The following is a 26,290-nucleotide window of genomic DNA, read 5'->3' on the forward strand; positions in this document are numbered from 1 at the left end:
AAGCTCTGTGTGAGGACAGCAGCCATTTTGGGATTCTGCACATGCTCCCGATCGGGTGCCATCTTGAATGTGGGCAAAGGCCTAGTAAGGGCAAGCGGCCATTTTCCCTGTGACATTTTCCATTGAGTTTCAATAGGCACCTTTTGTCTGGGCTCTAGGGCAGGGCCTCTAGCGGTGTGAGGTCACTTCCTCCTTCTTCACACTTCTCCTGTGCAGGACGCTGGTGGCAAGTACTGACAGGCTGGGGGATTTTAGCTCATTCCTCTGCCATTTTTCGACCAAATCAAATTTTACTTGTGGCTAGTGTGTTTTCTCAGGGGGCTCTTTCTGTTAGTGCATGAACCGTCGATTTAAAAGGACAGCGTCCCTTTTTCATTTTAAGGCAAAAATGGACTCCCAGGACAACAAATTCCCCGCAGACCTGGTGGGGGCTTCGGGTACACCTGAATCCTCTTCCATGGCCTCCATATCTGCTGCTCTTGCGACTTTGGCGTCCCAGGTGAATCTGCTGATGTCGGAACGCTCCTCCAAAAAACAGCCTGTGCCCTCCCAGTCCTCTGACTCTGAGCTCGAATTGGTTGCCACGGACAATGGTCCCCCTGAGGGGTCCCGGTCCTCTGCTTCTGAGAGGGAGGAGGAATCTTCCTCCTTGGTAGCGTGGGAACGCGCGACGATGGATGCTCTCATTAGCGCCATAAAAGACACTCTTAATCTTGATGATGAGCCATCTCTGTCAAGTAAGCGGACCGCTTTCGGGTTCTGCAGACCCCAGAAGTCGGGTCAGGCTTTTTCCTGCCCTGAGGAATTTCATGAGATTGTGAATGACCAGTGGCGGCGCATTAAGCATATGTTGGTGGTGCCTAAGCGTTTTTCCATCCGCTATCCATTTTTGGAGGCGGTAGACAAATGTAGGACAGTGTCCCCAAAAGTGGATCACACTGTGTCTAGGCTGAATAAGTCCTCCTTGATGCCAGTAGAGGATTGCCCAGTTTTCAGGGAACCGGCGGATAGGCGTGTGGAAGCACTCACCCGCCACATTTATCTGGTGGCGGGTTCCCTGTTAAAACCTAAGTTTGCCTCAGTGATGGCCTCTCAGGCGCTCACGACATGGTGCAAGGGGCTTCGCAGCACTCTGGTGGCGGAGTAGGCCTCTCCGACTGCCCTTGCCATGGTGCATCAGCTCATCCAAACCGCGATGTTCCTGTGCGACGCGGCCTTGGACGAGGCTCCGTTGGTCACCCGGTTGTCGGCGGTGGGGATTGCGATCCACCACATTACCTGTTTAAAGAGCTGGTCGGCTGACCACGCATCCAAAAAGACAGTGTCTGATGTCGCCTTTTTGGGGAAACTCTAGATGAGTTAATTAAGGGGCTCACGGGAGGTAAGAGTACTCTGTTGCCCCAGGTCCCTAAGGGTAAGTCCCCCCGCACGCGGAGGGGGCACTCCTTCAAGACTCAACGTAATTCCTTTTGTGAAACAATTGTAGTAACAGAAAAAAGCCGCTCAGGTGAGGCAAAGCACTGCGGTGCAGGTCGGATCCGCCATCCAGTAGTCAAGTAATCAAAGAGAAAGTTTGACCGCACTCAGGAGAAGATGAAAATGGAAGTGTTTAATTCCCCATAGAACTTGAATACATACAGTGCATCATACAGACATGGGACAGGTTGACACGTTTCACAATTCTTTAGATCACTTACTCATTTGATCATTATGAGTAAGCGATCTAAAGAATCGTGAAACGCGTCAACCTGTCCCATGTCTGTATGATGCACTGTATGTATTCAAGTTCTATGGGGAATTAAACACTCCCATTTTCATCTTCTCCTGAGTGCGGTCAAACTTTCTCTTTGACTACTTAATTCCTTTTGTGCCTTTGGGACGCAGGAGAAGGGTAAACCCTTTCCGACCTCCCGGTGGCCACAAGAAACTGTGGATGGGTAAGCCAAAAGCCGGTCAGTCTGGCTCGTTGGCCCAGTCCACCTCTTCCTGAAGGGACGCCCTCACCCATTGTCAGGGTGGGGGACGTCTGCGGTGCTTTCAGGAACCCTGGTTGTCCGGCATTCAGGACAGGTGGGTTCACAAACTGATTCGTTCAGGGTACAAGATCGAGTTTCGATCTCGCCCCGCAGACAGGTTCTTCCCGTCCAATCTCCAGCTGTCCCCCGATCGTCTCAGAGATCTCATGGGGGCAGTGCACAATCTGCTTGCCCATGGAGTCATTGTACTCGTTCCTTCACGGGAAAGGTTTCACGGGTTTTACTCCAACCTGTTCACGGTGCCCAGGAAAGAAGGCAAGGTGCGTCCGATTCTGGATTTGAAGTTTCTGAACCGCTTTGTGCGGGTACAGAAGTTCAGGATGGAATTCATCCGTTCGGTGGTGGCATCATTGAGGCCTGGGGACTTCCTGGCTTCCTTCATCTTGAAGGATGCGTATCTACACATCCCTATTTTCAAGGGTCATCAGAGATATCGCCGCTTCACGGTGGCTGAGGAGCACTACCAGTCCGTGGCGTTGCCTTTCGGTCTCGCTTCGGCTCCCAGGGTTTTCACAAAGGTGTTGGCTCCGGTTCTAGCTATACTGCGTTTACGTGGCATTGCGGTCCTAGGTTACCTGGACGACCTCTTTTTAAGGTCGAACTCATGTGTGACCTTGGCGAGCGATCTGGCCGTGACGGTTCAGACACTGCAGTAGTTCGGGTGGACCATCAATTTTCAGAAGTCAGCACTGACTCCCTCAACTCGTCTTCAGTACCTAGGAATGGTCCTGGACTCTACTGAATCTTGGGTCTTCCTTCCGGAGGACAAACTCGGGATTCTACGGGAAGAGATCAGGGCTCTCAGGCACAAGGATCTCTCCTCTCTGCGGACCTGCATTCGGGTTCTGGGCCTGATGGTTTCGGCCTTCGAAGCAGTTCCGTTTGCTCAATTTCACACCAGGACTCTGCAAGCGGAGATCCTGGACAGGTGGGCCAGGACGCCTTAGTCCTTGGAAAGGAAGATTTCATTGAGTCGTCCGGTGCGGTCGGATCTCTTGTGGTTGCTCCGGTCGCCGTCCTTGACTCAGGGCCAGACCTTCCGGCCTCTGTTATGGACGATTCTCACCATGGATGCCAGCCTGTCAGGCTGGGGAGGAGTTCTGGGAACGGGACGTGGTCGGCAGGGGAGACTTCGCTACCGATAAACGTCTTGCAGCTCTGAGCGATCAAGCTTTGTCTGTTCCGGTGGTCATCTCAGCTTCAGGGGTGTTCAGTCCGGGTACAGACGGACAATGCCATGGCTGTGGCTTATATCAATCACCCAAGGGGGCACGAGAAGTGCCCGGGCAGCCAAGGAAGTGGCAGAGATTCTATCTTGGGCCAAATCGCATGTACCGGCGATCTCGGCCGTTCACATTCCGGGTAAGGAAAACTGGCAGGCGGACTATCTGAGTCGCCAGACTTTGGACCAAGGGAAATGGTCCCTACATCCGGAGGTGTTTCACCTCCTGTGCGCCCGGTGGGGGACCCTGGACGTGGATCTGTTTGCGTCCCGTCTCAATAAAAAGGTGGAAAGGTTCGTGGCCAGGACTAGCGATCCTCTGGCAGACGCCGCGGACGCGTTGGTGGTGCCTTGGCACCGCTATCGGCTACTGTATGACTTTCCTCCGACTCAACTGTTGTCCAGGTTCCTCCGCAGGTTTCCTGTGGGCTCAGGTTGTTACTGGCCCGGCTGTTTGCGTTACCTTCTTATTTGGTTGCGTTGCTTTCCCACCCCTCATACCTGCACTGCTTTGGGACGTCCCATTAGTGAAGGCTAATACCATCGGGCGGCGACTGTCAGAGGACGTACGAGAAAATATAATTTTTGTAAGAACTTACCATAAATTTCTTTTCTCTGAGTCTTCTGACAGTCGCTGCCCCCGCCCCTCTGGTTTTTGGATCTGGGGGTTGTTGCCTTCCGGTACTGCTTTCTACAAACTGAGGTAATATCCGATTGGGTTCAGGATAATGACTGAGGGATGGCTCCCCTAGTGGCGTGCAGAGGTATAAAAGTTTTTTGTATTAACCTGATAATTATGTGCCTAGCCTTGCTCCTGCAGAGGGCGCCATTACCCATTAGTGAAGGCAAATACCATCGGGTGGCGACTTTCAGAGGACTCAGAGAAAATAATTTTACAGTAAGTACTTAAAAAATTCAATTTTTTTTGTAACTAACAAATGTTTTTATCTCCTGTTAAAACCTAATAAAAAAATATTGCAGTTGAAAAAAGAAACGTGTAGTTTAGTAACCTATGTCCCTGAACGTTCTAAATGTTGAATATAGAGAAAACAAACCCCAATCGTAAATCAGCTGCAGTGGTTTTATAGGATATCCCAGCTGGCAGCTCCATTTATCTATCTTGTTCCATATAATTCTCACCACCCACTGCAGGTAACTGGTCTTTACCATTGATTCTTTTTGGTATGCACAAGTATAGAACAACAATATTAATACTTAGATTCAGGAAAAATCCCTCTTTTTAATTAAATAAACCCTTAAAGGATTGCTTGTATTGGTCTTTATGTGATGTGTGAATGTGATCTGTTAGTCGAACCACTTCACACAAAGACTGTAAGATGCCATTTCAACCTTCTTGTCCATGTAGACTAGATTTGGAGTTATACTGGTCAGGCCAGTTAATCGAAAGGAGGATTCATCGTGCCAGGAGGATTTTAAGTTATATGTTAAATTTTGTATTGCTATGCTAGCTTACAGCAAGCTGTTTGAAAAGTGCTTTATATCTGTTCAGTTGTTTCCTGTTCCTACACAATGAAGATACCTGTATATGTTCTAGGATAGAAAAGAATCTAAAATGTGTTGACACAGTGTGAAACGGATGTCATTCTTTTCTCACAGCTTCTGTAACAGCAGCCATTTTGTAGTTAGATGTATAGTACACGGAATCTTTTCTTCTGTTGTGAAGCTCATAATGGATTTCTTTTAACACCTTTTGTTACCTCATGTTCAAAGTTCTAAAGCAAAGCTGCAGAAAATTAGCAGGCGAAAAATACTTCTCTGCTGCCTTGGTGGCAATGCAAGCCTAAGATATTAGAATTTGTGAACAGATGTATTGTTTATTAAAACATGCATGTGGTCCTGGTGCTTTTAAATTAAAGACGACTTGAACTTTCAAAAACTGCACCCAAAAAAGACTAATGGAAGGCAAAGGACCAGAAACCAACCTTGCCTGTGGTCTCCCCGCAGCTGATCCTTTTCCCCATTGGTGATTCATCATGCCTCCGTCAAGATACAGAGTCTTAGTGCAAACATTTTTAGAACCGCATCTACTACTGATATAGACCTCATCTTTTATCTCCTTTTTGCTTACGTTTTGTTCACACTAGCGGTTGGGCCTTTTGATTTTACCGCCTCCCAAACCGCTCCCCAATATGCTGCAAAGCAGTGACTGGTGGTGTACACAGGCAGTACACCCACTGAACGGGACCTATTTTACTAAATGGAGGTGCCCTACAATTATCCCCTAACCATGGTGTTCAATGCTCTCTGAATGCAGCTTGCTCCTCAGAGAGCACCACTAGTGTAAATGAGGCCTAAAGCCTAATTTCTTTTCTATGAGTTCTATTTTATTGAGTTTTGCAAAATAGAAGACACAAGGAACAAATACAGTTCACAAGGCACATTTATCAACAATAGACAAACTAGTTGTGCTCCACCCCCTGCAAAACTAGATGCATTTATTAATAACTTTATTGATGTATTAATGAATACATTGCTGCAATTATTTGTGTATTTATATCTTCCTGGAGTGCTCCCTTAACATAAAATGAATTACAACATAAGGGTTTGGCCTATTTTGAATTTTCAAGAATCCAGACACATCCATTACTTAATGTCCCTGTAATATTTTTTATTTTCATGAAATCCTTTCTTACTGTGTTTTTCTGCCGTTTTGTAATGACTTCTGCGAACTCCCTAACCCCTCCTTTTTCTTCTTTTGTTTGGAACAAGCGCAGTGTATGTTAGTTTTGGTCATGTGTACTGCTCTATCAACACTACAAATCCCTTTGTCCATGGTCCAGTTTGTGAGCAAGCAGGAGAGGGTGGCTATGTTCCTACATACAGTGTGACCATGGAGAACAAACATGGCTACCCTCTAACAGGAAGTTACATTGCAACAGAAAAAATGAAATTAATTTAGAGATTTGTAGTAGGATGAGAGCCATGGATGGTACTTTTAGGAGTTATGAATCTTTTTTTTTTTTTTATTTTTTATTGAAAGTTTTTTTTCTTTAACATAAAACAAAACATACACACACACACACGCAACAAAATGTACAAGTTTGAAGATATATATATATATATATATATATATATATATATATATACATACAACAGAACAGGTGTCCTCACATAATATAATATTAGATAAGCATTCCCAGAATAATAAGCATGCCTATGGGGCAGCGGATGTCAGCGGAGACATCTCCGCTGACACTTGCTGCTCTCCGATCCTGTCCGTGAAATCCGGATGGATGGAAACCCTATTTTCCATCTGTCCAGTGGATGGGATTGGATGAGAACGGACAGGTGGCCCTTATAGAGGAGAGCCGGGATCTGACACCTTCTGTCATCTGCCTGCTTAGTGGGGATCGGCAGATTGATCCCCCGCTGAGCAGAACGGCTCCGTCAGTGGATGCAGGCCATGTGAAAGGACCCTAAGTCTCATTGAGTAACATATTACTACTAGCATCTAGTCCTGTCATGAGAGAGAGTAAACACAAATTCAGTAGAAAGAAATAAAACCTAAAACAAACCAAAACCTTAAACCATCCCACTGCTGACAACACACCATGAGCACATTAATACTTGTAATTAGCAGACCATCAGTGCTAGCACCCTAGTACTCCAGAGTTAGGCCTTTCAGTTACAACATTAGCCTGGTAATTAACATTGTAAAGGCCGAAGGGAAACAAGTGCTAGTGGGGACAAGCCTGGAACCTGCAGCCAAAGAGTCAAAGATCCCATAGTTTATAAAAGGAAGGCGTTGGAAGGCGTACCACTGTGCTTCAGAATGTGCCTCTCTTTGAGCACCATAGTGTTAGGAATCCATAATTGAATAGATTTTTTTTTTTTTTTAACCTGAGTTTAGTGTCATTTTAAGATCCCATGAGCTCCTGTGCCAACTGTTGTTTTTCAGCATAGCCAAAGTTGTACAGCTTTGGTGCAGTCTTTTCATTAGTGAAAAAGAAAACAGTATGCTCTAATATTGTTTTAGGAGGACCTATCTGTAACTTTAATTTGTTTGTCTGAGTTTGCTTCAGTCTTAAAGACGCATTTCTTCAGTCTTGCTCCCCCAATGATCACTCTGACTGTACATTGTACCAATTCACAAGATGGGAAGCAGCAAAAGGGGACAAATCCCCCCCCCCCCCGCTCTTGCCTCTCACAATGTCAATTGCCAGAAAATTACATTTACACAAATCAAAGAATACAAAGGCTGCCGCTCAAGCACAGTTATTTATATGACTGGGTCACCCCAGCATTTTGGGCTATTAAAAAGATGGTTAAACAAAACTGCTCCCAACCTTCTGGAGAGAAGGGAAGATACTCTTCTTCTAAGAAGAAGTATGGGTCATGAAAAAAGAAAAAAAATGTCCATACTTACCTTTGTGCTGCAGCATTGTTGTGTGATGCTGCAGCTGCCCCACATCGGCTCTTAAGACCAAGAACTGAGCTATCACATGACTGCTGATCGCTCAGTACTTGATCTGCTCAGAGTTCTTGGTAACTGTCAGTCAGTGCTCACTGCTCTGCTTCTTTACTTGCATGTCAGGCTGGGAAGGGGTTGGGCACAGCTAGCTTCGGCTCTCAGTTATGCACTTAGAGGCAGAACCAGCTGTAAATCAGGCAGCTGGATGGATGCCAAGGATATTGTTGGAATCCTTCCATATCCTAGTGTGGCTCTGCCTTGTCAGATGACTTTGGGTCACAGGAAAGCGAAAAGTGATATATTTAAAGATAATACATAACTGTAAGTGTTATACATCACTTATATGGGGGGGAGTTGATCTAGGCTTCAGATTAAAATAAAGGGAAAAAAGCCTGAAAAGTGAAAACTATTGCAGACACGACATCTAAGGACTGCAATTAATTAAATTTTGTTCTGCATGCATATAATATTTAAAAAAACATATCTAAGGCTAGGTCTGTTTTAACCACTTGCCGACCGCCGCACAACTATTTACTGCGGTGGTCAGCCCCGTACAGGCAAAGTGACGTAGTACTACGTCGCTAGCCTGTGAGCCTCTAGGGGGCGAGCGCGCGCCGCCGGAGGCGCGCTCCCGCCCCCGCTCGTTCCCTAACCGTGTGACCACTCGCGATCTCCCCATGGAGAGGGAGAAAGGCAGGCGGCTGATGTAAACAAAGCCGCCTGTCATTCTCCCTGATCTAACTGCAGAGATCATATGATCCTGCTATGTAGGATCATATGTCTCTGAGGTTACATCACTAGCCACACCCCTTTACAGTTAGAAGCACGCCCCTAGGGACACACTTAACCCCTGCATCACCAATAAAGTTAACCTCTTCCCTGCCAGTGTAATTTTTACAGTAACAATGCATATGTATAGCACTGATTACTGTAGTAATGTCACTGGTACCCCTAAAAGTGTCAAAAATGTCAGTCAAGGGTCCGATCTGTCCGCCGAAATGTCGCAGTCCCGCAAAAAAAAGCGCAGATCGCCGCCATTACTCGTTGAAAAAAAAAAACCCACCAAAAATGACAGAAATCATTCACTTAGTTAGTAAATGCAATAACTTTTGCGCAAACCAATCAAAATACGCTTATTGCGATTTTTTTTACCAAACATATGTAGCAGAAAACAAATTGGCCAAAAATGTTAAAAAATTTTGATTTTTACATTTTTTTTGGGGGGGAATTTCTAATAAAAAAATTTGAAAAATATTATTATTTTTTCAAAATTTACGCTTTTTTTTGTTTATAGCGCAAAAAGTAAAAATCGCACAGGTGATCAAATACCAACAAAAGAAAGCTCTGTTTGTGGGAAAAAAAGGACGTCAATTTCATTTGGGTACAGCGTCGCACGACCGCGCAATTGTCCGTTAAATTCACACAGTGCCGAATTGCAAAATAGGGCCTGGTCAGGAAAGGGTTAAAATCTTCTGGAAGTGGTTAAAGGGTAACTCCACTTTCGTGGGGGGAAAAAAATCAGCAAATAAAGAAAAAACAATATAGCGTATACAACTGCCACACAAATCATATTGTAATTAAATGTTATAAAAACAATTACCATTACTTTTCAATCTTCAGCCACTGTAATTTTCTGAAAATGCAATGCAATATGGCTACTTGGAGCTGTTCTGTGCACAGAATGTGTACTGACCACACCCCAGAAACATAATTTCCTGCTTGTGTGGTTGGCTCACCAATTTTCCCAGAAGTCTGCCTAAGATGCAAGTCAGATTTCTGGCATCCCCTGCAACAAAAATTTAATTTTTGGTTAGATACTCCCAATAGGAACAATAGGCATAGGAACATGTCTAAAGGGATGCAGGCCCAGCAGCTTCCCTCATTAGAAGCTTCCCTGCAGCTGCCACAGCTGATAGATAATTATAAAACCACTCCCATTTGACCCACACAACAGAGGAACAAACAAGGATTTCTTCAGAATAACAAAAGGTAGGAATCTGCAACAAAGTTTGTTAAAATCCTTGTAATGTACAGAGATCACCCAGAGGGGAATACTTTTCTCTCAACAAAAGTGGAGTTACGCTTTATGAAGATCAGCATATTTTTATACCTGCTTAGCTTACCTCCAATATTATGAAGACTGTACATCTAACATTTCATAGGAATACTATTTTATCCACAAAAGGTTTAACTCTTGACCAAACCAGAATCTGCACCTTCATGTGTTGAATTAGTTTGACATAAATTTTCAGTCTTTCCTCACCCTGGTAAAACTTTTGATTCAAAGGTAAAACGAAGAAAACCCAAGTGCCTATGTTGGAGAAATTTATCATGTTTAGCTAAAAGCGCTTTGAAATTAACGAGGACTAGTGACAATTTTTTTTACTACACATTGCTGAACTAATATCTAATAGGGTTGTTTATCAAGCAAATGGTTTTAGACCTGTGAGAATTCACACTCACCACAGCTCGGCCCTTTTTTTTGTACTCTGTGTATTATATATATAAACTTTATTACTTTACATTACATCATAAAAGCATGTTTCAAATCAAACTGCGATAAACAGAAACAATTGATATTATTCATAAATGCACAGCTATTTAATTTCTCTAACATAATTTAGAGACCTTTTGTAATGCTAAAAAACATTTAATTCAATAATAAATCTCTCTGTTCTCACTTTGTATGTCAGTTCCTTTCCAGTTTTCTCCACTTGACTTAGGTGACATTGGAAGAAATGATATATTATTTTATGTTGTCAGAAGGTCTTATCTTTTGCATTTACTTATTTTCAGACTTGTGATGTACATTGAAAGAGACAGCCGAAAAACCACACCAGGAAAGGAGCAGCAAAGCATCAACGAATACCTGTCAGTTTGTCTGGACCTCCTCATCCATCACATCGTACAGGAGCTGCCAGGAATTCTGGGTAATGCGCATGACGTGAAAAAATTTCACGGTTTCTTTTTTGGACATCTTAACTCTGTATAATAGTTTGGAGGAGGTAATTTAGTAAATGATTTATTAGTAAATGATATACATTTAAAAGTAAAATCCCAGCTAAATGGATATTTAAAATACATATTTGTAAATGGTTTACCTACCAAAATATGAGTGTGTTTTCAGGTTGCTTTATGCCTTGTGACCATCCTATTTCCTGGCTTAGCTTTGCAGCTTCCTGAGCCACCTCTTTGCCTCCAACCTGCTCATTGCACAATTAATCAGCCACTTGAAATTGTTTACTCAATGACCAGACATGTGACATAGAAGGGGGTAAACCTGAGCCGGGGAATAGAGGAGATCATTTGTTTTGTCTGTGCAGTATGACAGTGATGTGTGCATCACAAGACTGTCTGAGCAGAATAACGAGTGATGCATTGGAGATGCTTCATCCAAACGAGAGGTGTGTGTGTGGGAGGGAGATATAACGTTAAAATTGTTTTATGCTGACTGGAGTTTGGCTTTACATTTTCAAATTTTAGTCAAAACTAGAAAATAGAAAATATTAGTTAGGTCTTGTATTTCTCTCCACTGGAAGCAATCTTCTCCCCCCACGGTTGCAAGTTGGGTGCATAGAGTGGAGTACATCAGTAGGATGGAGGACCTTGTTCTGTCTTCCCGACACCAGCACAAGAAATATGCTGCATTGTGGCGAAACTGGGACCTATTTGTTGTATCGGAGAAGGGAGCTGCTCTGTTGGGTACGTAGTCTCCTCATGGATGGTACATGTGCTTCTCTGTTCAGATCGTCTCTTGCCAGACACCCCCCCCCCACTCCTACCCCCCCCCTTTTTTTTTTTTTTTTAACATACTACCTTTTTTCTCTTCCCCACCCCCTTTCACCTCTTTCTTCCTTCTTTCGCCCCCCTTCCACATTTCTGTCTTCTCTTTTTCTTTCTATTCTATAAAAGCAAGCAATGGAAGTATTGAGCCTGTCATTAACATACCGTTGGTTTATACAAGAATGCTTTATTTTGTGTTTATGACTGATTTGTCATCTAAATGGTTTGTATATTGTTTTGGATGTCTCTCCTTCCCTGCTTCAAAAAAAATTTATATTTGAAAAAAAAATATTAGTTAAATATTTCACCCATCTATGCTCCTTCATCCCCTCCCTGCTCTACTCTGAGACCCCACTTTAGTGTTCTAAAGGAGCAAGGCTTCTAAATATGGGGGGGAGGGGTGTGACTTCCCCTATGTGACATGTCTGATCTGCCTATTGCAAGGCTCAAACACTGTCACACGTGTGGTCAGTGATGTTATTCATGCTGGTGAGCTCCTACACTAAAGGTTACCCAGGGTGAACTGTTCCTTTAAGGATGGAAGGGCTTTCAGTGTATACTTCTACCTTCACGGTCCAGGCTCTTGATGCCTGGGACCGGATGAATAAGCAACTGAGCCTGGCGCCCCCTGTCTCCCCGTTGGCACCGCTGGGGGGCTTCCTCTGGTCCCCCCCGGGGGAGCAGATGGCCTTCTTTGACCCATGGGTGGATGATGGGAATGCCAGTTGTGGCAAGCTGCTTGAAGGGGGCAAATTGCTGCCTTATGAGACGCTGAGAACCCGCCATGGTGGTTCTAATAGGAACTTCTGGAAGTATTGGCAATTGCACCACTTTTACCGGGTTCATGGCCTCTCTATCCGCTCACCTGCCTCCCTCAAGCCCTTTGAACACTTGTTCATACAAGATGATCCCGTCCCCCATCTGGTATCGGAATTATATAGACTGTTGGGAGAGGCGTCCTCTATTTCCAGGCCTGCATTTGTCAGGGCGTGGGAACGGGATTTGGTTCTTGAACTCACGGATACATAGTCTGCTCACCTTTATCAGCTAACCCACTCGAGCTCAGTGGACTCCAAGATGCAGGAGATGAATTATAAATTGCTGACTCGTTGGTACCGGATCCCTGCTGACCTAACCCGCATTTATCCTTCTACTCCCGCTACTTGTTGGAGGGGCTGCGGAGAGCGCGGAACTCTCCTCCATCTTTGGTGGGACTGCCCGGTTATTGCCCCCTTTTGGCGTGATATTAAGGACCAGATTAAAACTATTTTAGATGTTGACGTCCACTTCGACCCCCTCCACTTCCTGCTGCATGTCCCCTGCCTGCCGATCAGCCGATAACGGCGGAGCATACTGCCACATTTCCTCAATGCTGCTAGAAGATTGATCCCTATTTATTGGAAGTGGCCGCAGGTGTCGGGCAGCCTGGAGTGGAGGCATACGGTTGAGGGCATAAGAGATGCGGAGGACTGGATCACCAAGTGCAAGTAGACCCGGGAACGCAATGATGCAAAGTGGCGGCCATGGCTAGATTATGTAGGAGATTCGACCTTTCTGCCCTCAAGCCTTGATCGGGCTCTGCTGATACTGGCCGACCCATCTCTTGCCGGGCTCAGTGGACCCTGAGCCCAACTCACCCTCTGAGTCCCTATTCCTCCCCACCCTGTGATGCTGCATGTTCGGCTACCTGGATCCTTTCAGGGTGTGAGATGCCCAAGACACGGTGCGGCGGCGGGTGAGCTCCGGACGTTGGCAGGTATGGCACTCCTCTTCCTCTTCTTCTTTTATCTGCTCTCTGCCCTTTTTCTCTCCCTTTTCTTCTTCTTCCTCTCTTCTCTTCCCTCAGGGTAATGTTTAATAACTATTGACATGCTCAATTTATGACATGCGAGCTGCCGGCGCTGAGGCTGCCGGCCTTCTTGGTTGGGGATGGCGGCTTAGACGCTGCCTGTCTCACTGGATGGGACTCGCCCTATGGTCGGCCCCTCCCCGTCGCCCGACTTGAGAGGCGGGGACATGTACGGGGGACCACCTGGCCGGGGGGACCGCGCAGGGGGAGGTTTGTTGGAGGTTTTTTTTTGGCCCCCCTCTCTCTGGGTGAGCCCTGGCTAGGGGTCCTTTGGGGCCGATACTACCAGCTTGCCTGGCTGCTTGGGCACACATGACCTCAGTCTACTACTAGCGTCCGGCAGCTCGACCACTATCTTAGATGCATGCCCTCCCCCTTTACCAATCAGTATCTTGTATATGGACACGTAAGGCTATGTTTGCAGGTGAGTGGCACTGTTTGGCCCCTCCTTGTTCTCTGTTTCTTTGCATAATGCTTAGTTTTTCCTCTTTTCTATGTCTTTGTGATTTGTTACAAAGTAAAAATAAAGATTATTAAAAAAAAAAAAAAAAGGCAAGTATGCCTTGCTATCAGCAAAGTGACACAGTGGGGTTGGTTTACTAAAACTGGAGAGTGCTAAATCTGGTGCAGCTCTGCTTGGAAACCAATCAGTTTCCAGGTTTTTTGTCAAAGCCTAATTGAACAAGCTGAAGTGAGAAGCTGATTGGCTACCATGCACAGCTGCACCAGATTGTGCACTCTCTGGTTGTAATAAATCAACCCCCATCTCTTTTAGGAAAAAAAAAAAAATACCAAAACAATTAGTAGTATATATGCCTGGTTTTCCTATCTATTTATACCAAATTCATTTATGGTATAATTTTGTTTTACAGGTGATATTCTCAGTGCCTTATCTAATGTATCAGGACGTAAACATCCATCAACTATTCAGGCTAAGCAGCTGAAAATGTGTCTTCCTAATATGGCAATAATACTGCATCTTGTCACATCTCAGGTATAATATAACTGTGATAGGCGTGTTAATGTTTTGTGCACAGCATACACTGATTGGAAAAGGCACAGATGTCAAATTGCTTTTCAAATTTGTGCAAAAGCCAAATAGACCTGCAAAGTTTGCTCTTTTTTTAATTATCAGAATTATACTGCAGAAGTACAATATAATATATATATATATATATATATATATATATATATATATATATATATATATGTGTGTGTGTGTGTTTTCTGATGCAGATATGAGTTGTTCTTTATTCAGATTCAAAATTTTACTAAAATGTTCAAATTTTGTTTCTAGCCATACGATAACTGTAAAAACAATGTAATGTTTTATCTATATGAATCTTCCATAGCTAAAGTGGTATTAAACCCCAAAACAAAGCGTTTGTTTTATATTGCAGCTTACCAATTCCTACATGTTGTGGCTGCATTTGAATTTTTTAGGCTTTATCCCCCCCCCCCCCTTATTTTAACCTGGTGATTTGGTCAGTAACAACAGTTCCTGTCCTAGGGTGGCCCATCTCCATTGGAGCAGCAATATCAATCTGTGGAGAGGATAGTATTAGATGCACTAGCAGATTTAGAGGGTATTGACTAAAAAATTAGGGCTTAACTTCAGCTAAAGCTTAAAGGCTAAGTTCACTTAAAACAAAAAATTTGTATGCGGGTAAAAAATGTGCATTTAATAATGTTTTTTCTTCTTAGGAGCCTATAAAGCATTGTACTTGTGATCAACAGATCGTGGGTGCAATGTCAGGCTCCTGCAGATACCCAGTGCAGCTGTGCCTGTAGCTCCCATATGGACAGACAGTTACTTAAAGTGGTTCTAAAGGCAGAATGTTTTTTTATCTTAATGCCTTCTATACATTAAGATAGAAAACCTTCAGTGTGCAGCATCCCCCTAATACTTACCTAAACCCCATCTATCAAGGACTCTCTCTCCTCATTGGTTGAGACACAGCAGCAACACCATTGGCTCCCACTACTGTCAATCAAACTCAGTGAGCCAATTAGAAGAGAGAGTGGCAGGGCCTAGCCGCGGCTCCATGTCTGAATGGACACAAAGAGCAGCGGCTTGGCTTAGGTACTAAAAGAATAAATCCTGCGAGCAACCTTGAGGTCCTAGATTAATAGGCTATCTGCTGCAGACACTCCACTTCTCATAACCGTGTAAAAACCCACTGCTGAGAGGCTGAGCCAGCTGCCAGTCAGGCAGTTGGGTAAATTCAAACATTATTGTCGAAATCCCTTCAGAGCCTGGACTGGCTCTGTGATGCAAAGGGGTGCAGAACTAGGTATACTCCTTGTGACCCACAGGAGAAGTATGGCCAAAAATGATCAGTGCCCTGATTATCAGTGTAAATGTGCCCTGTCACAGGAAAACCAGTTATTGACTTTCCTTTGACATAGACAGCACTGGGGAAAGGAAAATTTGACAACCAGCACTGGTTCTTTACCCTGATCGGTGATGCGCTGTGTCTGAGGGACACAGCGCATCACCAATCACTGCACTGTGCTGCTAGAATGGGAGGATGTCATATGATGTCCTCCAAGAACAGGAGCGGTTCCGCCCAGCCATCATTTTACAATAGGCCAGCTGGGAACCAGTAAAGAGACCCTGCCATTAACTTTAAAAAAAATACAGGTCATGGCACAAGAAATAATGTATTTTAAATACTTGCAGTGTTATTCACTTGCAATGTGCATCTGAACTTGCTAGAAAATCTGACTATTCCAGGGGAAAGTCAATTCCCCAGCACATCCTTAGTTACATCAAGGCCCTTTTCTGTGACTGTCTAATTACTGTCTGTGCTTCTGGATCATTTTCCTCTCTTCCTATATACCCTATCTGCCTCCCTCTATAACCTATTTATGTAGCCCCCAGGGGAGGGACAGGGGGAAATACTAGAGTGTCATTTGAGTAACTGTTCTGAGTCTGCTGGTGCTGCTGACATCACAGAAAAGATGACTCCGTCCAACAGCAGTCTTAGGGCTTTTGGATATCCTCAAAATTGAAGCTTTTACTGATAAATAACATGCATATTAAATGTTAAATGCACATGTTGAAATGAATGGCCTGGTGACAAGGTCTCTTTTAGCGAACGCATGGCTGGTTAGGCACCCAGGGTTGTTGCATGGGGGGAGGAGAAAGTCCTCAGCTATATGTAAGCTGCTATGGGTAAATAGAGCAGCAGAGGAATGAATGGAAGTCAAGTACAAGAAGCTGTAGGGACCAGTGTTAAAGTAAACCTGTTGTACTACCCTGAATGGCCAAGGCACAAGTTCACTTCGCGTGGTACGGAAAACCAAAATAGCCTAAATCCTTTTTATTAGAACAAACTAAAGTGAAGCCTACATTCCCTACAACAGTGATGGCAAGCCTTGGCATACCAGATGTTTTGGAACCACATTTCCCATGAGGCTCATGCACTCTGCAGTGTATTTGAGCATCATGGGAAATGTAGTTCCAAAACATCTGGGGTGCCAAGGATCGCCATCACTGCACTACACTCGTACTACACTTGTTTTGTGGCATATAGTTTTCTGCAGCCATCATTTTTTTGAATTTCATACTTGCAAAATAAATTCAGCTTCTATGCAGAGGTAGTAAACAAGCAAAAAAATTGGGGGAGCAAACCCTGAACATGTATATCTAAAGCCGGTGCAGCTATGGACCAAGCGACACGTATATTAAAAAAGAATAGCACAACCATGCAAAATAAATGACTATTAAATATGGAGACAATCCATAAATAAAAATGGGGATTCAGGGTTTGCTCCCCCAATTTTTTGCTTGTTTATTATGTATTCGGTCTGACCAGACTTCTGAGGTTGAGCATCCCCCCACATACACCTGTACTCTATCAGAGTCCACCATCAAGTAGATATAGGAGGAGTCCTTTGTAGTGCATTAGCACATCCATCCCAGCAAGGAGTGTTGTCTCCAAGGGTTGGAGAGGCTGGATTCACCCCTTTTTTATGGATAGTGTAGGACCCACTGATAATGGGGTACTTTGACGCAGTGGTGGGCTTGAGCACGATATGGCCATATGGTGGGACTAAATCCCCATTTTTATTTATGGATTGTCTCCATATTTAATAGTCATTTCTTTTGCATGGTTGCGCTATTCTTTTTTAATATACAGAGGTAGTGTTTGTGTGATCCATTCAATTGAAGTCAACCTACTGAGGTAAAAGTATATTTCTAGTAATTTTTCTAATTATTTTGCCACAAATTTTGTTTTTAAACAGGTTTTTCGTCCCCAAGTCATAACTGAGGAATTCCTGTACAACTTTGGTAAACTGCTGGTAAGGGGATTTAATCTGTTTGACATTTTCATATACCAGTAACAATATAGGGTCACCCTACAGCTTCACCCAACAGTTTACAGACCTCTTTTTAACCGGACAGTTATATCATACTGTGTGGTGATCAGTTCATTAATGCTTTCATAAAGTTTTGCATATATTAACCCATTGGAGGGCAGGATGTGATGTGTAATCTACCCAGTTGGGGACACGCACAAGAAAAATGCTGACACAAGTTCATCCATAATATGAAGAAATTTCTTGCGCTCTGTGCACCCAAACTCAAGGTTTAAATAAATAAACCAGATGGAACTGCTGCAACCTATATATTCCTGACACTGGGCAAACTAGTAAATCCTCAAAACAATAGTGTGCTGTCCCTTTAAGTAAACTTACATATAATCAATGCATAAGTGAAAACAAAAACAATGTGCAAATAAGCAACTATATGGACCTTGAATGTCTCCTTTCCAAATACTGTAAAGTGCAAACAAGGATAATGTGCAAATAAACAATGTGCAAATGAACAGTAATATTGATTGTCCCTTATACAAGACTATGCAATAATATATGCAAATAATATGCAAATATAATATTAAACCATCAGATAATAGTTCTTATATGTGAAAAGTGCTCAATGTGCAGTATAATCTTAAAGTGCTGAAGTGCTCAAAGGTGCTCCTTTAAAGAAGATGGCCGCTTACCAAACAGTGTGGATCCCGCTTACCAAACAGTGTGGATCCCAAATTACAGGGATCAAAAAGGCATGTTATCCATTCAGCAATGAGTGACACCCATATTAGAATTGCATGTGGGAAAATGACTCATATAGGCTCGAGTCACATAGGATCAGCTTTTATACCATCCTTAGATAGTTGACCAATAAATCAAATAGACTCAAAATTTAATATAGCAGGTAAAGGTTTATCAAAAACGGTTATATCCACTTACATTTAGGCAGCGAACAACACGCTCTGCAATAAAGCACGCCGGCTGAGGTATCTTACACTGCCTGCATGCGGTGGAGTCGCACACTGGCGTCGTCTGGGATTGGATTGGATTGGGACCAACCAGGGTTTTGTTTCTCAGAGAATAGGTGCAGGTACTCCCCTTCTGAGTCACCTCTTCTTCCTGCACCCTACTCACCTCTGAGTACCATCCCCTGAGCACTGTTCCCCCTCCTACCCAGCTCTGGGTAGCACCCCTTTTAGAGAATACAGGACCAAATATAATTTTTTGGTGCTAAATAATCTAAATAATTTGTTATTGATAAAAAGAAGTACAGTAGATTAGATTCCTTGCAGCATGAAACAATAAACACCTGCAACAACAATAGACCCTCTGCAACAAAATACCCCCCCCCCCCCCCCCAGCAAACAATATTTTCATCCCAGCATCAATAGACCTCTGCCAACAACAACAGATCTTCCAGCAGCCAGCATTAATAGACCTCTCCCTCAGCAGTGCACCCTTCCCAGCAGCAACTGACCCTCCAGCAACATGCAACATCGGTTTCCCCACCAGCAACAATAGATCCCCCATCAACCAGCCTCAATAGACCCTCCAGCACCCCTTACTATTACATACATTCAGTGCTGGAGGTGCCGAAACTGCATTCCCCCATGTTACAGCTGAAAAAAAGCCCTGCATACAACACATGTTCAAGTGATCTTACATACATGTAAAAATGAAAAAAAAAACTGATGTTTCTAATATTTTGATACAAAAACACTGTTGCACATTTATTGTCTTTCTCCCTAAAAAAAAAAAATAGATTGCACACACATATATATATATATATATATATATATATATATATATATATATATATATATATATATATATATATAAAAATAAATGTCCAACTGACATAATTTCTAGCCAGTGGCTTTAAGGCCACTTTCACAGTGCCATGCTGCAGTTTGGCCGCAGCGCTGCTGTACCCATGGTTTCCCATAGATGCTCTATTATGTTCTACGTTTTTGACGCGTTTTCTAAAAGCTCACCAAAGTCCTCCATGCTGCATCTTTGGTTTGCTTTCATAAAACACGCCAAAAACATGGGACATGATAGAAAGACTATGAAAAACCACAGCTAACCCACACAAAAGCCACAGGTATATTACGCTGTAGTCAAACTGCAGTATGGCAGTGTAGCCTAAATAGTTAAAGTGGAAGAAAAGGTTAACTCTTAACTGTTCTTTAAAAGGTTTTCTCCCCCTCCTCCGACCTATCATGCATACCCTGTATAACAAAGATCTGTGTACTTACCTATTTTCATTCTGATCTGGTCTCGTTATCCATCAGCTCCGTCTTCCTAGTGTCGGAGCAGTTGCTGCAGGGGAAAGGAGAGAATGTTGACAACAACGGGGCCATGGTAGCCTATGGGTGACATCACACTTTTGGGAATTCACATCTGTTCACGGCACTCCTTTACACAGGAGAACTGGAGCCGCAGGATCGTCATGTGACCAGACTGGAGAAAAAAAAAAAAAAAAATATATATATATATATATATATACATGCAGGCATACTTTATATTACTTACAATATGTGTATATTATAATTTTATTACACTGGATTTCCTTTTCAGTAATAGTAATATGAAATCATCTATATTAACATAATATTCTTATATCCAGGCAGCAGGCAGAGCTTAGGCTTCTTGTAAAAATGTTATTATTTATAAAGTTCAATAGGTCGAGTTGAAGTGAACGCGCACACACACACAAACATGTACCATAATTCATTCCCCTGTCTCCCCCTCTGTCTGAAATAACCCAGTCGAAGGTTTAACACAAGTAGAAAATTACAGCTCTGCTCTCCCTTTGGAAAACCCATAGTGCTCTGGGAATCTTTCTCTTTCAATAAATGTTTATTATATTTTGATTGAGTGTGACAGTAGGTCACCAGTTAAAACGTATTGTATCCAGGATAAGGGGCATGAATGGCCAAAATTCCAGTAGTTTGCTGAATATTTTCTTTGTTTTCATTAAGCTGAGGTTTTTTGGGCTGGCTGATTAGATAACAAGCCCATCTTAAACAGGGCTTGTGTCACGTACCTGAAAGAACACTGAATTGACGAGGTTGGCCTCTCTTATATCTCCCGCCCAGGCCCCACTGAGGATGAGACAGAGGGTGCCAAGGGACAGGAGGGACACGAGTGTGGGTGTTGATTGCAGAACCTGCAGCAGGGAATGCGACTCCAAGGAGACTGTGGAACCAGAGAAGCAGGAACAGCAGTTATGTTCGGATTACTGGTCCAGACTAAAGGGGCACTCTGTTTATGCTGATGGTTCTGGATAGGTAGCTTGTCAGGATTCCAGAGGCTGGAACATACAACAGTGTATGGGTCTGGTGCAGCAGAAACCCAGGCAAGCACTTGAGTAGTACCGAGAGCCAGGATCAGAGGCAGGAACGGAGTCTCAGGAATAGCCGGGGTCATCAACAGGCGTGCAGCTAGGTACCAAGTCATGTACAGAGTCAAAGTTAGGAACGGAGCCGGGTCAAAGGTTAACAGAAAGACAGAAGTGGAATTCAAGGTCAGGTCCAGAACACACCAGGTCAGCAATGGGGAAAGCATTCAGGAGAAATCAGGACACAGTACATTCACGTTCACAAATTCTTGCGCGCATGCTTGCACCTGTTAGCCATTTTTCTGGAAATAGCCTGCGCATGCGCATATCTATGCGCCAGACATCTCACAGGGATTCCCTGACAGCTTGATAGTTTTGGGTTCTACATAAACCCTCAGCTTGCTCAGAGATTTTGCTCCACAAAGGAATCATTTTCTGTGTATGTCAGACTGGGGATCCCTGGAGTGTCTATGTGGTGAAATACAGTTCATGAGACACAGACTGTGCGGCAAGGACTTTATTTGCCGAGAGTTAGAATGCCTGGGCAGCAGTGGGTTGCTTCAGATCTTTTATCCATGGACCCGGATGTTAGTAAGTCAGCAGGTGGCAAGGTTTTATTTTCTTGTTCTTTTTTTTTTATGTTTTTGTCCCTGTACATAGTTTTTTTATGGTCTTTGTAAAAAAACTAAGAATTGCTGTTTACCATACCTGTTCAATGTGTTGTGAAAGCAGGGAGTCACGCTCCTCCTTATGTTGTTAAGCTTTTCAATCCTGAGTTGTATATACCATGGAAAAAAGTAGCCCACCAATACTATGTAGCCTTATGCAATTAACCCATGTATTGCCAAATCACAGAATTAATAAAGATATCACAATTATGCAGTCCAAGTGCGCCCTTAAAGGCTAAGTTCACCTTTGGGAACATGTTACTTGTTACACCCATATTTAGGGTGTAAGGTATAACATGCTCCAGCAATCCAGCACCTGCTGTTACAATTTAAAAACAGTACAGATGTGCAGGGCTTTGCCTGCACAGCTGCATCATTTAGTAACACAAACGATTGAATAACAACTACCATTTTCCATTGCGGCAGATGCCTTGTAGTTCTTGTTGAACTGCGAGGGTGGTGATCAGCCCCCTTGTAGTTCATTGATATTTATTCTCTTCAGTAACTGTCTGCCCATATGGGAGGTAGGAGCAGGCAGATTCACCAAGAGTCTGCAGGAGCCTGGCATCGCACCCATGATCTACTGATCATGGATGCAATGCTTTCCAGGCTCCTGTGGGAAGAAATAATAAATGCTATTTTTTTCTGCAGAAATATGTGCATTTATTTTTCTTTAAGCAATGTGGTGTATTGCTTAAATTCATGATTTGACAATAAATAGGTTAATTAGTGTATGTGCCCACCTTCTCCATGTACCCAATGAGAGTAAAAAAAAAGCTCCTGTTGAATCATTTTTTTTCCCTGTCTCAGGGGAGGTGTTACCAGGTCCTATTTGAGTAAGCTGTTCCACATACAGTATGTAGAAATATAGGGGTAAAGAACATTATAACCAGCAAAAATGCCTACAAATAACCTTTCTGCCTTCACCTGTTGATGTCCCATGGTCAAGCCAGCAAGAACTGAATGGTTTGGTTGGCTTTTTCCAGAGAATTGCTTTGATTTCCTCCAAGAAATGCCAATTTTAATGTTTTAAAGATCTTCAGGCAGATCATGGATGGACGTCACTGAAATGCTATAGGTTGTACAGCGTTATTTCACAGTAGCTTTATATTATGTTGCCTCTGTCACTTTAAAAAATAGACCTGCTGACAATTATAAAATTCCTGCATCTAGAGGTGTCTATGTGCTGCAGTTTTCATTTATCCCTGTACGTCCAAATGCAGGAGTAATGCTCCTGTGATTTGCTGCAGTAACAAAATTGATTCAGCCCTTCCTGTCTTTCACTCATTCCTAATTGTTAGTGATGCAGTCCATAATAGTAATTGACAAATATGAATATGTTTGGGCGGGAGGAAGTGGGCAAGGGACAACACTACTAGAAGAGTTGGCACTTCCTTTTTTCAAAACAGTGGCATTTGTGTATAGTAAAAGGTATGTGCTATAGATAGCTGTACTTGATACCTATATAGACTTTGTGGTTCAAGGTTTTTTAGAAGGACATTCAAATCATATATATGTGAACGAGCTGTTTCACAATTCCTCTTTTCTTCCTATCCTAACAATATTAATCTGGGAATGCTGGAGAGGATTACATTAGGGAGTAGTGCTGTTTATGTCTGGTACTGATAATTAGAAGATGGTAATGGTTCAGCAAAGTCTGTTATATGCCGCATACAAGAAAATAAAGTGACTTCTGTTGATTTAATTTCTATGTATGCTCTTTCCACGGGGTATTGATTCCAAGAAAACTGATTAGTTTCATTTACAATTTACTAGCCTCCAGTGTAGAAACGGCTGCAAAACCTGAAAGTGTAGAAAAATTTTGTACATAAACCATGTAATGAGGTTGTAATGTAAGAAAAAATATTACATTGGAAGGTAAAATTCTAAAATATATTTATTTTGTCTAATTAGAATGCTAATACTTCATAAGGTGATAATGTTTTTTGTCTCATTTTATGACTTTCTGTAATCATTGCTCATGCAGAATAAAGCATAGTATTGTAATACGAATCTCAGATATTTAAAGCAGTGCACTAGCTTTATGTGCATGATGCATGAGAAAAAAATAGTTTTTGTATTTACATCATATGCCCAAATACCTAATAAAATTAAAGAATAAACAAAGTTAGGGACAGTTCACACCTGAATCACACAGGAACTCCAGAAGTAAGTGCTAGAGCAGACTCTTCACTTATCTTGGCCTTCTTCTGGATTCTTCCCTGTCCAGAGGCTTCCTTTGTTTTTTCACAGGGAAAGCTCCAAACACTTGGCTTTCCTGTTCAGAAGCTACAGTCCAGGAGCTAGTAGACAATCCACCTTTGCATCAGGGTTCTGGTCTCATTGGAGTCCTCCTTTTAGGCAGTTCCATTTACCCAATTTCACTCCAGAATATTGCTACCCAAAATTCTAGCTGTGTGGGAAAAGAAGGCTTAGTCTCATGACTATAGTTCCTGCCTGAAACCAAAGACCAGGCTTGCCCTTCCCTGAATTGGGTCACAAGCCCAGCCCTGGAATTTATGAAAACCCTTCTTCCCACTGGTCTGGAAGATTCTCATGATGGATGCTGGCCTTTAGGGTTTGAGAAGAGTCATGGACACCCTTGCTGTGCAAAAGTGACTGCAAGGTCACACGATTGGGATTTTTTATGGATAATGCCATCTGAGTTTTTTTTACATTAACCACCAGGGAGGAACCAGAAGTCTTTGAGCTCAAATAGCAGCTAATCAGATTCTGGCATTTGCAGAACTAAATATTCCAGCCCTATACTTTGTACACATTCCAGGTGTGGAAAATTGTCAGGTGGACTTCCTCAGTTGACAATGTCTTTACTCAGGGTAAAGGTCTCTTTGCAGAGGTGCTTCAAGAAATCATTTGGGGGTGGGGGGGAAACCTGATGGACCTCCTGGCTTTCAAGTTCAACCACAAACTGGTTTGGTTTGTCCCCAGGTCCTGGGAACCTCTAGCCTTTGCAGTGGACACACTAGTGACTCTGTGGGATCGGGTAAACCTTATCTGTGCCTTTTCCTGTCTTGAAACTTCTTCCTCACCTACTTTACAGGGTTGAGATGGAGGGCATCTCATCGTACCAAACTGTCCTGGGCAGATGTGGTACTCAGACTTCTTTTGACTCCTGGCAGACTCTTAAAGAGCCCTCCCAGATCCAGATTTTCTGTCCTAAGGACCTGTTTAGCACTATGTATCTTGTTTGCTGGTTTTAATGGCCTAACTGTGGAATCCCAGGTCCTGAAGGCTAGGGGCCTACTTGATTTGGGTATCCCTATGCTCTTGTTAGCTAGGAAGTTGACTTGCAAAATCTATTATCGTACCTGGAAAGCATTTTTGTCCAGGCATTAAGCTAGGAATTACCATCTCTGGAAGTTCTCTACAAGAGAAATCTGTCTTTTCTCTAGGCTTGTCTGGATCAGCATTTGGCCTTGAGTAACATCAAAGGTCAAATCTTTGCAATTCCTTTTCAAAGATATAAAGTGCTGTGCTATTCAATAAATGATTAAAAACACAACGTAACCAGTGGCGTAAAATTGAAAACACCTAAAAAGTGTATACCACACGTAAAACCATAGTACATAATATATCCAAAATGTTAAACAAATGCCAGTTGTTAAAACGCAAATAAGTGCAAAAAAATCAAAGGAAATACTGATATTGAAAAAATAAATAAATAATAAATGTCCCAAAAGTGAGCATCAAAATTAAAACATAAATTTTAAAGAGTCCATGAAGACATGCAAAGAAAAAAGAAGTCCAGCTTCCCAAGAGTATACCGTGGATCAACACCAATAAGAGAATAGCTGCTTACCAGAACGAATTGGCCTCCAAATCAATGGAAAAGCCAAAAAAGACCTCAGAGATATAAATCCTAAACAACCCGCATGGATGATGCAAGTCCCCACGTTCCTCTGGTTAGGCTGTCACTCTCGATGGATGGATTCATGTAAATATGGAAAACTCATAGCATAATACTGTTTATATATGTTTATTAACTACTTGACGTCCACACTATAGCCGAATGATGGCTGCAGCGCGGACCTGAATTGCCGGGAGTGTGTACATTGAAGTCCTCTTGGCAACGAGCAGCCTGCACGCACCCGGCTCGCTCTGTGATCGGCGAGTCCATGAGACTCACCTGATCACAGATCGGATATCGGGGACGAACCGGCCCCCTTACCACGTGATCAGCTGTCAGCCAATGAAAGCTGATCATGTAAAATAAACAGCAGCCGGCAATCAGCTGTTTTTTTTTCTCCTCACACTATAAGTGTGAGGAGAAAAAAACAATAATGCTGTCAGAGGGACTACGGTCCCGAAGAGGAGAGGGATTATTTGTGCCCCCAGTTCCACCTACCAGTGCCCACCAGTGTCACCTACCAGTGCCCACCAGCGCCACCTACCAGTGCCACCTACTAGTGCCCACCAGCGCTACCTACCAGTGTCACCTATCAGTGCTCACCAGTGCCACCTATCAGTGCCCCATCATGTGTTTCTTACCAGTGCCTATCATTGCCCATCAGTGCCTATGAGTGCCGCCTATTAGTGCCCTTCAGCACCACCTACCAGTACCCTTCAGTGCCGCCTTATCAGTCCCACCTTATCAGTGCAGCTTACCAGTGCACATC

General features: G+C 43.2%; 1 protein-coding gene across 1 annotated transcript in view; it reads left to right on the plus strand.

Annotated features, from left to right (window-relative positions):
• Positions 1-26,290, plus strand: part of ULK4 (unc-51 like kinase 4) — a 1,112,493-nt gene that overhangs the window by 431,284 nt on the left and 654,919 nt on the right. The window contains exons 23-25 of the mRNA XM_082258381.1: positions 10,487-10,620; positions 14,195-14,316; positions 17,574-17,630. Of these exons, the coding sequence (XP_082114507.1) occupies positions 10,487-10,620; positions 14,195-14,316; positions 17,574-17,630 (313 nt within the window). The remainder of the gene's footprint in view (positions 1-10,486; positions 10,621-14,194; positions 14,317-17,573; positions 17,631-26,290) is intronic.

Source organism: Pelophylax lessonae (assembly GCF_965119305.1).
Source record: "Pelophylax lessonae genome assembly, chromosome: 5".
NCBI lineage: Eukaryota > Metazoa > Chordata > Amphibia > Anura > Ranidae > Pelophylax > Pelophylax lessonae.